Source organism: Microcebus murinus, chromosome 14 (assembly GCF_040939455.1).
Source record: "Microcebus murinus isolate Inina chromosome 14, M.murinus_Inina_mat1.0, whole genome shotgun sequence".
NCBI classification, from domain to species: Eukaryota; Metazoa; Chordata; class Mammalia; order Primates; family Cheirogaleidae; genus Microcebus; species Microcebus murinus.
This window is the reverse complement of record NC_134117.1, coordinates 6,573,828-6,591,834: the sequence shown is the minus strand read 5'-3', so window position 1 is coordinate 6,591,834 and position 18,007 is coordinate 6,573,828. Positions and strand designations below refer to the sequence as shown.

Sequence of the window (18,007 nt, the reverse complement as noted above, 5' to 3'; positions counted from 1 at the left end):
TTTTCCCCATCATACCTATATTAATTACTGAATAATTACCACTTAAACAGATAATGACCTAAATCTAAGGGGTATTCTTAGTCTCTACTGATACACATTATAAAGGACATTTAGTGAAAATCTAGCATATCTAGTCCTCATTTTTTAACTAAATGAAAAGGTGCCTCAAGCCAGGCCCAGTGAAATGTATCTGTAGTTCCAGCTACTTAGGAGGTTGAGGCTGTAAGAATTGTTTGAGCCCAGGAGTTCAAGGCCAGCCTAGACAACAAAAAAAGATCCTTATCTCTCACTCTCTTCTTTTTTTTTTTTTTTCCTTCCCTGAAAGGAAGAAGAAGCTACATAGTATGATTTTTTTAAGAAGTTCTGAAAGGCCTACCTATTCTAAACCTTCCCTCTCACTTATCTACCATTCTTCCTCCTCTCTTCACTCATTTAATCACTCCTGGAACAAAAATGCCTTACAATGGAACTGAATACGTTAAACTCCATGGCACTGAGAGGTAAGACCTGAACAATTAAACACATTAGCTCCAATGAGAAGGGTTCTCTAAGGAAAGGGCATTTTTTGGCATTGGCGTATGCTAGAAATCACACTAGACTGCTTTACATTTATTTTCTCACTTAATATTTCAGATCTCTATTAGAAAGGGTATATACCACTGCTCTCTCTACTCTAGCAAGCTGTTTCAAGGAAATATATGAAAGGAAACCAAGGTTAAATAAGTATCTACTATATATTAGGCACTTTGCTAGCACCTTTAACATACTGCAGTTTCACTGGATAATAAGCAGTTACAGGGATAAACTGACAGTAACTCGGAGAGGACAGGGCATAAGAAGAGCAGACCCATGCACTATAATCAAACATGGTCCCTAAGTGGCATGAGAAGGTAGACATCCCAAAGCCTGGGACTTTAGAGTGGTAAATTAGGTCATCTCTGTGTAGTTTGTGTTTGGGCAGAAAAGAAGCAAATTAGGGAGATTGCTCAGATTATCACAATTTTCTTTAGGCCCAGTCTTGATTTCAATCTTACTATATATAAAATGGAAGTGGACTAAACAGTAAGATGTAAATTTCTGAATTACTTGGATAAAACATCTCTGTGGTCAAATGAATACAAACTCAATTATCAAATATATATCAGAAACAATATTTAAATCTAAATTTTAATAAAGCATTCAAAGTTTTTTGGACTGAATACTCATCTGATTGCTTCAAATAATTTATTATATGTACTTTTTAAAATATTTTAATATATGAGTACAGATATCTTGGTTTAAAAGGACCATCGAGTTAACTTTACCCCTAACAACTGATAGCAAATGGAGAATTTAATACCCCCAAATATACAGTTCACCCTTGAACAACAATTGATTTAACTGTGAGGGTCCACCTATATTTGGCTTTTTTTCAACTAAACTTAGATGGAATATTCAGATTTCTGGGATAAAAAATTTACATATAGGGAGGGCCAACTTTTTGTATATATCCAGGTTCTGCATGGCCAACTTCGTGGAGCTGAGCATGCGTGATCTGGTTATCTTGGGCAGTCCAGGAACCAATCCCTTGAGTATACTGAGAGAGAGACTGTACTAGAAACCTATTTCATAGGCCTTTCTCTAAGCCTCAAATCAACTTCAGGGTTTATTATGAACAAACGGAATGCTTCCTCCCCAAAATCCATACATGTTGAAGCCCTGATCTGAGACCATGAGGATGAGGCCCTCAGGATGGCGTTAGTGCCCTTATGAGAAGCAATCAATCTGCCCCCCTACCCATCCCAGCACACACAAAGAGGTCATGTGGGCACACAGGGAGATGGTAGCCACTACAAGCCAAGAGAAGAGGACTTAAAATGAAATATATCTTGCCAATACCATAAGCTTGGGATTCCAGACTCCAGAACTATGAGAAATAATGTCTGTTGTGTAAGCCACCTAGTCAATAGTATTTTATTACAGCAAACATGAGCTGAGGGAGACAGAGAAGACCTTTAATCACCTACCAAATGCCTTTGTTTTACAGAAAGAAAAACTAAAGCCCACAAAAGGAAAATAACTTGCCTAGGTCCAATCAGTTTTTTTCTCCAAAATTTAGTAATTTTTAAAGCTCATTTCTCTTTGATATTTGTTCTATTACTTAACAGATTTTAAACACAAATTACCTGTTGTTATAAAATGAAAGGAACCAAAATAAATACAACTAAATTTCAAGTTCAGAAAATAATCTATTTCATTTGTCACAAATTCAATCATTAATCAAATGGACTTAATAATGAAATGATCTCTCTTATTCCTACTACATAACGTCTTTGTCATACAGAGATTCCAATGGGAAGCCTCAGCTCGCTAACTGAACAAACCTTTGGGAAAGATAGCTATTTCATAGGGAGCACCAGTATTTGGAACGGCCCTTTTAGTTTAATATAGTTAATTACTTTTTAATTAAATAATAACCACAATAATTGGCACTTCCAACTACAAAGGCAAGTAGAATTATGCTCTATTTCTTGAACAAACTATGTTATCAATTGTTTGACCCAACTCTCTTCTCAGAATCTGAGTCTTCCTTCTAAGCTTTTTGGGGTTTCCAGAGGAGATAAACAGCTTAGATTTATGTGCCTTGCTTATGACTGCTTCTCAAAAATCAAAATATTACTCTCATTTAAAACAATAGTATAAAAGAAATTTCACTAAAATACAAATGGACCTCAAAGGTTCCATTTATAAAAAACACAACATATAGTTTTCACTCAATTTCAGTTGCATGGAGCTCTTTAATTCTTTCTAGTATGTTTTATTAAATACCGTATTATGGTTTTTTCCATTCAGACATCAACTTGACTGAGTATGGAGGACATGGAAGGAAAACCTAATTATCACTGCTTCAGTGCATCTAAATTTATTTCATTACCAAAATCAACAGAGTTGGGGTTAGATGCTGTCATAGAAAGGCAGATGGATATGGAGTATAAAATGCTCTTTCCTTTACTCTTCCTCCCCCAACCTTACCCCTCAAAGTTCCATGATTGGAAATCATCCTAACATTTTTTCATCCTAACATTTTTTAGCCAGGATGTACTAAAATTAGATGAGAACAAAGACCTGACATTTTCCTATTAGCAGAGGGGGTAGGAGGAAAATGTGAACTGCCAGCACCCACACTCCTCTACATTTAGCCTTTTCCTCCAGATGAGTCCCTCCTCTTTGCAGCAGTAAGGCAAGTAACAGCAGGGAACAACAGCCATCCTAACACTGTTCTATTCTGCAATCAGCACTGAGGATAAACTGCTTTATCTGTAAGTATGCTAATGAAGAGTGAGAAATACAGTTCACAATCCCTTATTCAACCAGACTATTTTCATATTTCTAAGTTAGTCCGATAATATATAGGATATGATCATTGCTTGATCATGTGTAAATTTTTACATATTTGGGAAAACAGATGTTTTAGATTCACTTTTCTTAAGAAGCTTCAGGATAGCGTGAACAATAAAGCTCACTAAAATACTTATTTGCTGATGCAGTGATAACGATACATACCTAAAACTATAACATGATAAATACAAAAAATGTAGATTTGGGTTTTTATTATCTTCCCCTAATAAGCTAGGCAAGTAATTTGCAAATACTTTAAGAAACAATTGATCTCTCAGTTGTAAGCCTTTCTTACAATGGAATGGTATCAGCATGACAAAAGTACATTCTGCCAGCCTATACATCCCAGTGTTTGAAGTTCTACTTCATAAAAGCAGGATAGGATATTGATACATTTGTGTCTTAGGAATTATTCCTATCTTTTTTATTTTAATTCCCTGGGCTTAAACCTATGACAGCTCAAAATTCAGCTACAGAAGCCCTTTTAATGATTAGTCTAATGCACTGTGTTATAAAGATTTTTAAAACTCAGTAAGTACTAACTCAAGCTCTCTTTTTTTCCTGGTTACTGGAGCCCATCTTGACATCTAAGCTGGAAATGAATGATCTTTCAACAACACTCCAGGGATTTTGCTAAGGTCATATTCAATCATTCATTAGGCTTCTTACCCTTCCCTTTTCAGAGTTCCATTGTAGAGCTGGTTTTATTCAGCATTTATGTAGCCTGTGGGCTTGAGTATTTGTCCGCTTGATGTTGAGTTTCATTTCTATGCCCCTAACATAGGAATCCATCAATTGACCAAAGAATTTCAAACTATTCTTTTACTTTTCTAACAAATTGCATGGTGTGTATGAAGAATAAATTAGCATTAATTTTCTTCTATTAACTGTTAATAAAACATGCTCATGAGCTCCCTCCCCTTTCTTCTATGGACATCTCTGTTTCCTGCCTCACCAAGAGAAATGATAAGGATTTCCTAATTTTTCTCCCACTATGCAATTGTCTTTCAACCACATATGCTCCTTGCCTCCCACAATCAAGCTCTAGGTCATGGGCAGCCTTCTTCCAGTTAAGTGTACTAGACAAGACTCCTTTCAGAGCCCATCAGTATCCCCTCCACAATTAGCTAAAGAGGTTACTACTGTGGAACACAAGACACTTGGTTTCTTGCTCTCAAAGGAGAGGGCTGTCTCTGGAGCACATATATTCTAGCTCATAGAGCCAAAAACAGGAAATCAAACCCCAGGGCTCTACCCTAGAGACAAACTGTTCGCATTTGTACAGATTCTCATTGTAGGCCACCAGACAGAGAGACAGACACAAACACACACCCACACACAAATATACAAAATAAAATTACTTACAAGAACATGAATTAAAGTCTATTAACATAGGCAGGGATACTCTATTTCTCTGAACACCAATTTGAAGAAAATTATTTCAAGGCCATATGAAACTTAATTACTAATGTTTGGTCCTTAAAATTAAGGTTTCTATTATATTCTGGATAAATGTGAATTGAGATTAACATACAGTACCACAGAAATTTAAAAATAAGTCAATTGAAGCACATTATTCATAAAATGATTAAAAGTCTTTTGTATATGTTTAGTTCCCTCATTCCCTCAAAACAAACAAGATTGCATATCACCAATGAAGAAGAAAGGCAAAATCGTTGCTACTACAATGAGAAAAAAAAAATCATTCAAGGACAGTTTGTATTTATTTTAAAATGGCTTTAGTGAAGCTGCCAAGAGCAGTGTCAGGTTTGATTCTCATATACATAAATGCCAGTCCCAAAAAGCAACTCTAACTTGTGCACCTGGCTTAAAACAAAATGTTCTGAAAACTTTCTATTTGTTAATTGGTGTAACCAGCCCATTCAGGCCTCAATTCCCTTTGGACTTGCATACGCACTTCCTATACACAGAAGTGGCCTGTTAGGCAGCAATAACATCATAATGAAAAGCAACAATGCTGTGCAGGCTCCACAGAGAAATCTCGTTTGCATTTCAAACAAGTTTCCTCAAAATAAGTGTCTTTTGATTAAGTGAAATTACAATTCCACTTCTTATCCACAGAAAACAGTATTCACTACATAACTTACTACTCCTTTTTATAACTGCATAAATTTCTTTCACAGTTACCCACATATTTGTATGATCTAACAATACTCAGTTTAATAATAATGTATTTACGACTTGTTTCAGTAACTTGGGGACATTTATAGGCCTAGTTTTTAAGCAGTTCGGTATTATTCAAAAATATTAATTTCTTTTTGGCATTTTTAGATCTTGCATTTGTTCCAGTTTTAATCCCTAAGAGGCCTGCTTCCAGCAGGATTAAAGTAATAAGAGACAACTTCCTTTTTCTAACCTTCTCAACAACTTCATGATTAAAAATGTATATATACTAGCCGGGTGCAGTGGCTCTCACCTGTAATCCTAGCACTCTGGGAGGCCGAGGCGGGAGGATTGCTCCAGGTCAGGAGTTCAAAACTAGCCTGAGCAAGAGCGAGACCCGTCTCTACTAAAAATAGAAAGAAATTGATTGGCCAACTAAAAATATATAGAAAAAATTAGCTGGGCACAGTGGTGAATGCCTGTAGTCCCAGCTACTCAGGAGGCTGAGGCAGAAGGATCACTTGAGCCCAGGAATTTGAGGTTGCTGTGAGCTGGGCTGACGCCAAGGCACGCCAGCCTGGGCAACAAAGTTGAGACTCCGTCTCAAAAAAAAAAAAAAAAGAAAAGAAAAAATTAGATTAATAAAAAAAATAATATATATATATATATACACACACACACACATACACCTTCACCTTTACAAATGGAACAAACATGTCCTACATAATGCCTCAAAAAGCTTTTCAACAAAGACCCATTCTAAGCTTTCTGTGAATCAAACTCAATGTCCCAGTCTAGTCACACAGAAAGCCTATTTTGTTGGATTGGTTCTTTAAAATAGCATATACTTAACTCAAAATTCTAAGAGTACTTATTTATTACTATTATATTAGGAATCAACGAACATTCATGTGAAAAAAGCAACAAAGACCAGATCTCAATAAATTATAAAACTTTATGTTTCTATAATTTAAGATCCCATGCCTTTATAAAAACAATACAATTTTGTAAAAATTTAAATTGCATATATTTTGAAGTAATTTCTCACCTTTTACAAGTTGAAAATTAAAGCTTTTCCAAAAATGTTATTTTTGTTGAAAGTCCATGTAAATGTCTTCAACTATTTTGTGCAAGGCAGTAGTAATCTTAATGGTTGATCTAAATGAAAGACTCATATTTCCCTACCCACCCCCATTCTCCTATGCCAAAAAAGAAAAAAGACGTAATGCTAGACTTACTCAGTAATGGAATAACACTTGTCAAATAAAAATTGTAAGTTTTGTAACACAACAGGCCCAAAAAAGCTGAAAATAATAAAAAATTATGTAACTTTCTAAAAATTCATATTGACTCCAATACTAAAATATCACCCAAACACAAAGTATTAATATACCTTATCTTTGCAAAAACATTAATAAACTGTTTCTCTTGCTAATTTAGCCCCTAACTAGAACATCTTTGTCCATGTATCCCTGAGGGCTTATATAACTTACACCATCCTTTGTGCCAGTAGAGTGACAAAATTCAGTTCTTTTTTTTTTTTTTTTTTTTTTTTGAGACAGAGTCTCACTTGTTGCCTAGGCTAGAGTGAGTGCCGTGGCGTCAGCCTAGCTCAGAGCAACCTCAAACTCCCTGGGCTCAAGCGATCCTCCTGCCTCAGCCTCCCGAGTAGCTGGGACTACAGGCATGCGCCACCATGCCCGGCTAATTTTTTTTTTTTATATATATATTAGTTGGCCAATTAATTTCTTTCTATTTATAGTAGAGACGAGGTCTCGCTCTTGCTCAGGCTGGTTTCGAACTCCTGACCTTGAACAATCCGCCCGTCTCAGCCTCCCAGAGAGCTAGGATTACAGGCGTGAGCCACCGCGCCTGGCCTCAAAATTCAGTTCTTGATAGAGACAAGTCTTTTAACACAAGTAGGGAGATGTAAAAAGTAATACTGGATGACATGAGACTGAGTTGGCTGATTCCTATTTTGACAGTCCAGAGATCAACACTAACAAAGAGCTGCACAGCTCCTAAAAATAACTCCCAACTTCTTTAACTGAATTTTATATGTACCAGTCCTAGTTCCCCAACTGAACTGTAAATACTATAAAGGCAGAGACTTAGCACCTGGGAGGCAGAATACGCCAGAAAAGAATGTGCTTTTAGAGTCACCCAGATAAAAATCCTGCTTCATCCTGTACTAATTGACCTCGTAGAAGTGACTTCACTTCTCTCAGTGTCAGTTTTCTTATATATAGAAACAAGAATAAATAATACATACCTTAAGAAAATACTGAAAGGATTCAATGACTTAATAAGATAATATAACTTAACATAGTGCTAGCATATAACAATATCCCTTAATTCTCTTTCCTTCTATCTGTTTATCACTCACAGTGTGTAGAAGACCATCAGCTGCAAAATACAGGCTCAATAAATCTCTTGATCAATGATACATTTCTCTGATTTTGTTTAATTATACATATAAAAGCCAGAGGTTTTTTTCCCCGGTATTAAATACTTTTAAAAATAACCACCATTCAACCCAAAATTTCTCATTATATTTGATAAATAGTCTAATATAACACTAAGAAAGTTGTTTTGTTTATTATTCTGGTGCTGAAATAGTTTGGTAAAATTTTCATAAATACTAAATTCAATTCAACTTTACCAAGGCACAAAAGTGAAGAATACATGCTTTCTGTAAATTCATTTACTACTTTAAAGTTTAACTGTTCACCAGTTACAGGAAACTTTTTAAGTCAAAAAGAAAAATATTTACATTTCAAATACAAAAGAAAATTAAAAATTATTCTTGGTTGATCTTGAAAACCCAACCACTTACATGTTTATGATTTTTTTAATCAACTCATTATATCTACTAAACATGTGCATCCTGTGTACTTACTAAGCATTTATTTGCACTTGCATTTTCTGTGTCAGCTTAACTTTGTTGTGTAGCCTCTCTAAAAAGCTACCTGAATTTGTCCAAGGAAAAGCCTCACGTTTTTTGGAAAACCAATGCTGCTACACTGTTTCCAGATCTGCCTCCAAAGCTGAACTTGGGTGTTGGTAGCTCTTCAAAAAGTTCAAATCCTGTCAGACAAAATTAAAATACTTGTATTAGAAATTGAATCTCATAGTGAAGGGAAATTTTTATTAACATTGTATTTTTAAACTTTTTATAAAACTATGATTCCAAACTCTAAATTGTGCTGAACTGTATGATTTTTTAATTCTACTGTGTATGCATGGTGCATGTATACACACACCTCAAAACTTAGAATTGAACAAGAACAGACAAAACCAAAAACAAATTGCAGAAAGAGGCTTGCCATCTATCCCTCATTTCTACCACTTCCTCTTTACTACCCCTCCAACTCCTCATCTCTGTTAGCCTACTTCACTACCTAGCTTGTAGGAAGAAGCTAGTATATGTTGAGTTCTTACCATGTGCCAGGCACTGTTCTAAGTGCTTTATATGTAGTAACTCAATTAATTCACACCACACATATAAAAGCATTTAATATAGAAAGGTTAAATAACTTTGGAATAAAAATGAATTTGTAGAAGATAAAAAAGTTCTAGAGATGGATGGTGGTGATGGTTGCAAACAATGTGAATATACTTAATGCCACAGAAGTGTACAATTAAAAATGGTTAAAATGGTCAATTTTATGCTATGTATTTTATCAAAATTAAAAAACAAAATTGTAACAAAGATCAAGACCCAGCCGGGCACAGTCACACACACACCTCTAGTCTCAGCTACTCTAGAGGCTTAAGCAGGAGGATCATTTGAGTCCAGGAGTTCATAAACAGCCTGGATAACAGAGTGAGACCTTGTCTCTCTAAAAAAAGATCAAGACTCAAACTGAACTAATGAAGGGGACTGGGAAGACAAGAAACCAGTAACTTACAAAACAGCACAGTATGATTTTTAAAAAATATATATATCTGGGGCTGGGCGTAGTGGCTCACGCCTGTAATCCTAGCACTCTGGGAGGCCAAGGAGGGCGGATTACTTGAGGTCCGGAGTTCAAAACCAGCCTGAGTGAGACCCCGTCTCTACTAAAAATAGAAAGAAATTAATTGACCGACTAAAAATATATATATACAAAAAAAAAAATTAGCCGGGCATGGTGGCCCATGCCTGTAGCTACTCGGGAGGCTGAGGCAGGAGGATCACTTGAGCCCAGGAGTTTGAGGTTACTGTGAGCTAGGCTGACGCCACAGCACTCACTCTAGCCTGGGCAACAAAGTGAGACTCTGTCTCAAAAAAAAAATTTATTTGGAATCAAAGTCCTGGGTTAAGTCCAAGCTTTGCCACTTACTAAGTGAGAGATATGCTGGTCAAGTTACTTCTACCAGGATCCTGAGTTCCACGCAAAAAGATAATGGATACAATGCTCCTATCAAACTCATGGTGATTTTGTAAAGATCCCCATAAGATAATGTAGTGTTTTCCAAAACTATAAAATGAAATGAAAATTTTATTATTTTGTTCTTAAAAAAATAAAACAGGCCGGGCGCTGTGGCTCACGCCTGTAATCCTAGCTCTTGGGAGGCTGAGGCGGGCGGATTGCTCAAGGTCAGGAGTTCAAAACCAGCCTGAGCAAGAGTGAGACCCCGTCTCTACTATAAATAGAAAGAAATTAATTGGCCAACTGATATATATATATAAAAAATTAGCCGGGCATGGTGGCGCATGCCTGTAGTCCCAGCTACTCGGGAGGCTGAGGCAGAAGGATCACTCAAGCCCAGGAGTTTGAGGTTGCTGTGAGCTAGGCTGACGCCACGGCACTCACTCTAGCCTGGACAACAAAGTGAGACTCTGTCTCAAAAAAAAAAAAATAAAAAAAAAATAAAACAAAGTTGGAAGGTCATTACTAAAATGTTAACCAAGGTTTTCCCTCAGTGATGGAACTATTTTGGAAGACTTTTTTTCTTGACAAGGAGTGGGGTCTATAATTTCTAAATTTCTACGATTTGAGCTCAAGTAACTCTTGTGAACAGAAAAAATGTTAAAAATGATATATATTATTGTATCAATTGGTCCCTTATTCTTTGCTTCATTTTATTAATACATTCTAATTCATATTCTTAATCTAACTTTGACAAATCTTAATAACTAAATATTAAAATGCTTGTTAAAAACTGATCATAAAAAACTTCACCAAAGGACAGACCTTTTAAACAGCATGATGCATTTTAATGCTAGAAAATGAGGCCCCTGTGTTGGATATATGGTTACTATACCCATATTTGTTTTTGAAAATTTTACATATGCTTAATTTTTTTTTTTAAGGAGACAGATCCTTGCTCCATCACCCAAGCTGCAGTGCAATGACACAGTAATAACTCACTGTACCCTCAAACTCCTGGGTTCAAATGATCCTCCTATCTCAGCCTCCCAAGTAGCTAGGACTAAAGGTGAGTGCCACCATGCCTAGCTAATTTTTTCTTTTTCTTTTTTTTTTTTTTTAATAGAGGCAAGGTCTTGCTATGGTGCCCAGGCTTGTCTCCAACTCCTGCACTCAAGAGATCCTCCCTCCTTAACCTCCCAAAGTGTGGAGATTACAGGCATGTGCCACCATGCCTGGCCTAAAATATTTTATAATAAAAATTTTCAAGACAAAAATAGAGCTGTCTGGTGTTTCTAGGCCTAATTTTTTTTAACACCCTGAACTAACCCTGCAGGATTGAAGTTATTATATTTCAATATACAATATACCAAAATATTAATAACGGTGGTTAAACTCCACTCAAGACTAAGAAGTTATTCTAATTATTTTAATCTGTATGGTTATGTGTTGGGGTTACTGACATTGTTCCATTTTTCATAATGAATTTGAAGTACTTTTATACTAAGATAGGCTATTATTGTTATTTTAATTCAGTAGTTATAATAAAATCAAGTCCCCTGGACATCAAATTAGAATATCCTAATATCTAGCAAATGATTCAAGTCAACTCTCACCAAAACAAATAACATAAAATGTTTATATACGTAGGGCCATCAAGGAAAAATGCACGATCCACTTCAACAGTTTAATGAAACATTTGTGTTTCAAATAAGAAAAGAATAAAAGAACCTTAAAAGATTGGTGAAGTAAGCTTTATTCTACACAAAGGAAATATGGCAGCCAATGTGAGTGGCTAGGAATAAGACTGTCAGCAGTGATGCATGGCGGTGTATTCTGTGACTGCCCATATCTAACTCCAAATACCACATTCTAAGAAATTCATGCCTTAAAATGTCTTCAATTGTATATAATTATTTAACATTTCCTGTTATAACATTTCACTTATTTAAATTCTGTATTTAGTTCTAAAACTGAACATAAAGAGTTTGCTCAATAGTTTTCAGACACAGACACATTTTTAAGCACTCTGTACCAGGGTAAAGTCTGTTCCTCATTATCAATGACAGACAAATATGTTTTTGTCTCCTGGTTCCAGGGGTAAAGAAGAACACCTGTATTTAAAAACCAGGAAAGGAACTTGCCCTACACAGTGAAACTTTAAGCATTTATTAAAAATGTCAAGCTTCAGGAAGAGGAAAAAGGCTATTGGTATAGGGCCTCAACAGTTCTAAAGGAAACAAATTTAACATGGAAGATAATAAAATTAATGGCATGAAATAAAAGACAATAAATCACATATAATTCTTGTTTTCCAGAGGCAATGGTAATGAAACCACAAGGTCAAATTTCAAGCCTCAAACACTTCAGGTTTTACGTTATATAATCTGTCAAAGCCACTGAATGCACACAATAGGACATGTGTTAAGTGTTCTCCCAGCCTATTCCCTTAATGCTAAAAAAACAAACTCTAAAATAAGATATATGCAGTATGGTTATAAACAACAATACACAGTAAACTGCTCTCTTAAGGTAATTAATTTCTCTTGTGACAACTGAGATCCAAAATGTAAACAAATATTTAGTACCATATCATTTACTTAAAGACACCATCCTGGAAATTTTTCTGATTCTTTAAAAAAAAATTAATATTAATCTGAAAAGAATTATAAGGAAAAGTAAGGAAAAAACAAGCATACACCTATAGATTCCCAAGACACTTTTCCAGAAATGCCTGTGCAATGCATGAATAAACTGGCAGAGAAAAATATTCCTTAATGCATGGGAACAGTCTGCCAGAGAACTCAAAATATTTTGTGTATGAATTACAGATTCTCAATTCTCACAAGATCCCCACTTAGTAGACAGTACTAATTATACATCGTAACAGGGCAAAAAAAGATCCTACCTTGGCACCCTTGAAAAGGGCAGAGGATTTTCTCAAGAATTAATAAGTGGTACTTCTGTCAATTCCTTACGTTTTGATTCTGTGCAATGTTAAAAATAATTGTTCTATATACTGTGAAAACAAGAAGACAAATCCTACATACCTAAATGACCTCTAGAGCAAGACAGATAAACTATCTATAAAATTAAAACTCTCATCATGTAAGATTTTTAAAAGTACTACTTCCATTTACATTACAGATTTGCCAATAAATCAGTACACTGAACTCAGATCCACAATATATGTGCTTTTTTGTTTGATTCTCTAAATAGAGTGTATAGCTTAAATAAAAGATTGTATAGCTTAAATAAAGAACTTAAATTTTATAGGCTCATAAATTTTAGTACTTAACTGTGACGATTTCTTGGAAAAAATTTCAAAAGGTCTCTGGATGTCAACCAATGTTATTTTTCCGTGCTTTGCATATACAGTTAAAAGTTATTACCAAGATCATTAACAGAGAAGAAAACCAGGCAATTCCCACAAATAGAAAAGAAAAACACTATAATACCAAGGGGGGAAAATATTTCACGAAACCTGAAATAAGCACATGTTTAAACACCATATAGTCATTTACCTTCACTGAATTCATTTAGCAACTCTTCCTTGGTCCAATTACATGAGGTTATTAGAAAAAAGCCTTTTACTTTTAACACCCTGGAGAGAGATTTCACATATTGCTTCCTCTTCTCAACCGCATTGTCAGGATTAAGGCTTATGGCATCAAAAGTCCCTTTGTCAATACAAATATGAAATCCAGACAGCTTTGTGGAAAGATTCAAAAAGTCTTCTACCTATATTAAAAATCAACGTCTATGTGAGAACAATTAACACACAGTCTTCACAAAATTTAAGTGACAACCTATAAAAGATTATGGATAAAAGAACTCATTAATTATGATGGCATTTTACATGTAATAAAAATATTTTCAACTTTATAGCTAACTTTTATGAGCTTCGTTCCAAGATCATTAAAACCAAGATTAGTAAGAGAGACTGATAATGTTTCCTGGACATTCCAAATCTCTACAAATTTAAAACAAATCAAAGCCAGGCATACTGCCTAATAATACCAGCACATTATGGAGCTCACAAGCCTGGTTTATGAAAAAAGTTGTTTCTGTTGAAAAGTAAAACATTTGTCATACTCTTCAAAATGACAAAATTTATTTGGAACTCAGGTCACTGGAAATAAGATTTTTTTTCTGAGATGGAATATCACTATGTTGCCTAAGTTAGACGTGAACTCCTATGCTTGAGCAATTCTCCCACCTCAGCTCCTGAGTAGCTGAGACTGTAGGCACATATCACTTCATGTGGCTTCAGAAATACAATTTTTAGTTTGATCATGTCCCATTTATTTATTTTTATTGCTGCTGTGATTGCCTTTGGGGACTTCTTCATAAACTCTTTGCCTAGGCCAATGTCTAGGAGAGTGTTTCCAACATTTTCCTCTAGAATTCTAATAGTTTCATACCTTAGGTTTAAGTCTGTTATCCAGCGTGAGTTGATTTTTGTGAGAAGTGAAAGGTGTGGGTCCTGCTTTAGCCTTCTACAAGTGGCTATCCAGTTTTCCCAGCACCATTTATTGAAAAGGGATTCTTTTCCCCAGCATGTTTTTGTCTGCTTTGTCAAAGATTAGATGGCTATATGAGGATGGTTTTATATCAGGATTCTCAGATCTGTTCCACTGGTCAATATTCCTATTTTTGTGCCAATACCAGATTGATTTAATTACTACAGCTTTGTAGTATAGTTTAATATCTGGCATATTAATACCTCCCATTTTGTTTTTGTTGCCTAGAATTGCTTTTGATATTCGGGGTCTTCTTTGGTTCCATACGAAGCGTAAAATTATTTTTTCTATATCTGTGAAGAATGCTGATGGGATTTTAATAGGTATTGCATTGAATCTGTAGATCAGTTTGGGTAGTATAAACATTTTAACACAGCCAAACAAACAGTTATGAAAGTAAACAGACAACCTATAGAATGGGAGAATATTTTTTGCATCCTACGCATCTGATAAGGGGCTGATAACTAGAATATACTTAGAACTCACGAAAATCAGCAAGAAAAAATCAAATAACCCTATTAAAAAGTGGGCAGGCCGGGCGCGGTGGCTCACGCCTGTAATCCTAGCTCTCTGGGAGGCCGAGGCGGGCAGATTGCTCGAGGTCGGGAGTTCGAAACCAGCCTGAGCAAGAGCGAGACCCCGTCTCTACTATAAATAGAAAGAAACTAATTGGCCAACTAATATATATAGAAAAAATTAGCCGGGCATTGTGGCACATGCCTGTAGTCCCAGCTACTTGGGAGGCTGAGACAGAAGGATCACTTGAGCCCAGGAGTTTGAGGTTGCTGTGAGCTAGGCTGACGCCACGGCACTCACTCTAGCCTAGGCAACAAAGCAAGACTCTGTCTCAAAAAAAAAAAAAAAAAAAAAAAAAGTGGGCAAAGGACTTGAACAGAAACTTTTCTAAAGAAGACAGAAGAATGGCCAACAAACATATGAAAAAATGCTCAACATCTCTAATCATCAGGGAAATGCAAATCAAAACCACAAGGAGATATCACTTAACTCCAGTGAGAATGGCCTTTATCAAAAAGTCCCCAAACAATAAATGCTGGCGTGGATGCAGAGAGAGAGGAATACTCCTACACTGCTGGTGGGACTGCAAACTAGTTCAACCTCTGTGGAAAGCAATATGGAGATACCTTAAAGTGATACAAGTGAATCTACCATTTGATCCAGCAATCCCATTACTGGGCATCTACCCAAAAGATCCAATGACACTCTACAAAAAAGACACCTGCACTCGAATGTTTATAGCAGCACAATTCATAACTGCAAGGCTGTGGAAACAGCCCAAGTGCCCATCAATCTAAGAATGGATTAATAAAATGTGGTATATGTATACCATGGAGTAGTATTCAGCTCTAAGAAACAACAGTGATATAGCACATCTTATATTTTCCTGGTTAGAGCTGGAACCCATACTATTAAGTGAAGTTTCCCAAGAATGGAAAAACAAGCACCACATATACTCACCAGCAAATTGGTATTAACTGAACAGCACCTAAATGGTCACATAGGTACTACAGTAATAGGGTATTGGGCAGGTGGGAGGGGGGCGGGTATATACATATATAATGAGTGAGATGTGCACCATCTGGGGGATGGTCATGATGGAGACTCAGACTTGTGGGGGGAGGGGGGAAAGGGCATTTATTGAAACCTTAAAATCTGTACCCCCATAATATGCTGAAATAAAAAACAAACAAACAAACAAAAGAAATACGATTTTTAATTTATATTCCTAGTTGTGTGACTAAGGTAAACATAGTAAATCAAAAGTTCTTTGGCCTTCACTCACCAGCTTATAAAGCTACTAAAGTACATAATGAATGACATAAAACTTAAAAAATTAAATGACTTTAAACTGTAATTACTTAACTTGGTAAATATGTACTTCAGATTTTTAACGTTATACATTGGCATCTAATTCATTTTGAATAACTTGATACATTATAAGCATTTGAAATAGTGGTCTGCCTCAGTTTTATAAAATACTCACAAATAATTTACCAACCAACTTAATTCTGAAAAGCTACTTTGAAAATATAATTAGGCAATTAGCTCATGATTACTCCCACAACTTAATAAAGTCACTGTAGTGTTTTATCTAAAACTCCTATGACTTAAAAATATGGATATTATGTTTGAAGAAAAATGTGGATATCATGTCCGAAGTATTCATTATACCCGAAGCAAAATAATGACTGCCACGCTGAAGAGCTAACTTTGGAGCTTTCTCATCCTAAATGTCTATATAAAATTACTCATTTATTCAACAAGTATTTGATGGACACCTATTGTGCAGAAACTTTTCAGACACTAGATATAACAGTAAACAAAACAGGAAAGGTCCCTTTATGAGAACATACCTTATATTCTGTAAAGGGAGAGAGAAACAATAAATAAGCTAAACAAATAATTTCAGATAAAGTGCCATGAAGGAAATAAAAATGGAGTAATAAAACATTAAGCGACTTGGAAAAAATATTTTGGAAAAAGTAGTCTAGAAAGCCTTTTCTAAGGTGATATTTGAACAGAGATCTGAATAATGAGAATAAGCCAAACATGCTAAGGTCTGGGCTAGAATATTCTAGGCAGAGGACAGCAGATATAAAGACTCAAGAAGAACAAGCTTGACATGTTTCAGGAATAGAAAGCAAGCCAGTGTGAGAAAAGTATTGGTGATAGAAGGGGAAAGAGGAAAGAATGAAGGACTCTGTAAGGCTGTGTGGGGTTTAGATTGCACTCTGAATGCAATGGGAAAGCCAATGGAGGACTGTGAGCAAGGAAATATGATGAACCAGTTTACATTTTAAAAGATCCCTCTTGGCCCAATGCAGTGACAGGATCCTATAGTCCCAGATACTCAGGTGGCTGAGGCAGGAGGATCACTTGAGTCCAGGAGTTTGAGGTTGCTGTGAGCTAGGCTAATGCCACGGCACTCTACCCAGGACAACAGAGTGAGACTCTATCTCCAAAAAAAACCAAAAAAATATCATTTTGGCCATACTGTAGTAAAGGGACATCAGGGCAAGAGTTGAAATAGGGAGGCAACATAAAAGGCGACTATAGTAGTTTAGACAAGAAATGACAGTGGTTTGGACTTCACAGGGAACAGTGGAAATAACAAGGAATTCCTGATATAATCTGAAGATAAAACTAACAGAACTGGATATAGGATTTAAAAGAAAGAGAAGAATCAAGAAAAACTCCTTGGGTTTTGGGCTAGTATAAGATGGTGAATGGTGGTTAATGGAGATGGGAAAGACTGGAAAAAGCAGGTTTGAGGAGGAAACCAAGAGTTTCATTTTAGGCTAATGAAATTGAAAGACTATTATTAACTTTCCAAGTGGAACTTCAAAATACAGAGTTTATAGGCATACCTCCGAGATATTGTGGGTTTGGTTCCAGACCAACACAATAAAGCAAATATCACAATAAGGCTAGAAACACGAATTTTTTGGCTTCCTAGTACATAAAAAAAGTTATGCTTACACTGTACTCTAGGCTATCAAGTGTGCAATAGCATTATCTCTAAAAATATATATATCATCTTAATTAAAAACTTTATTGCTTAAAAAATGCTAATGATCATCTGAAACATCTGTGAATCACAAACTTTGC

General features: G+C 35.7%; 1 protein-coding gene across 5 annotated transcripts in view; it reads right to left on the bottom strand.

Moving 5' to 3' along the window:
• Positions 1-18,007, bottom strand: part of LOC105880357 (EEF1A lysine methyltransferase 2) — a 155,651-nt gene that overhangs the window by 121,101 nt on the left and 16,543 nt on the right. For 3 of the 5 annotated variants that reach the window (XM_012781332.3, XM_076009726.1, XM_012781334.3), the window contains 2 exons: positions 13,382-13,598; positions 8,499-8,589 (listed from right to left, as the gene is read on the bottom strand). In XM_012781332.3, coding sequence (XP_012636786.1) covers positions 8,499-8,589; positions 13,382-13,598 — 308 coding nt within the window. Of the gene's footprint in view, positions 1-8,471; positions 8,590-13,381; positions 13,599-18,007 lie in introns of all 5 variants that reach the window. The other 2 variants (XM_012781336.3, XM_076009727.1) reach the window with 1 other exon arrangement.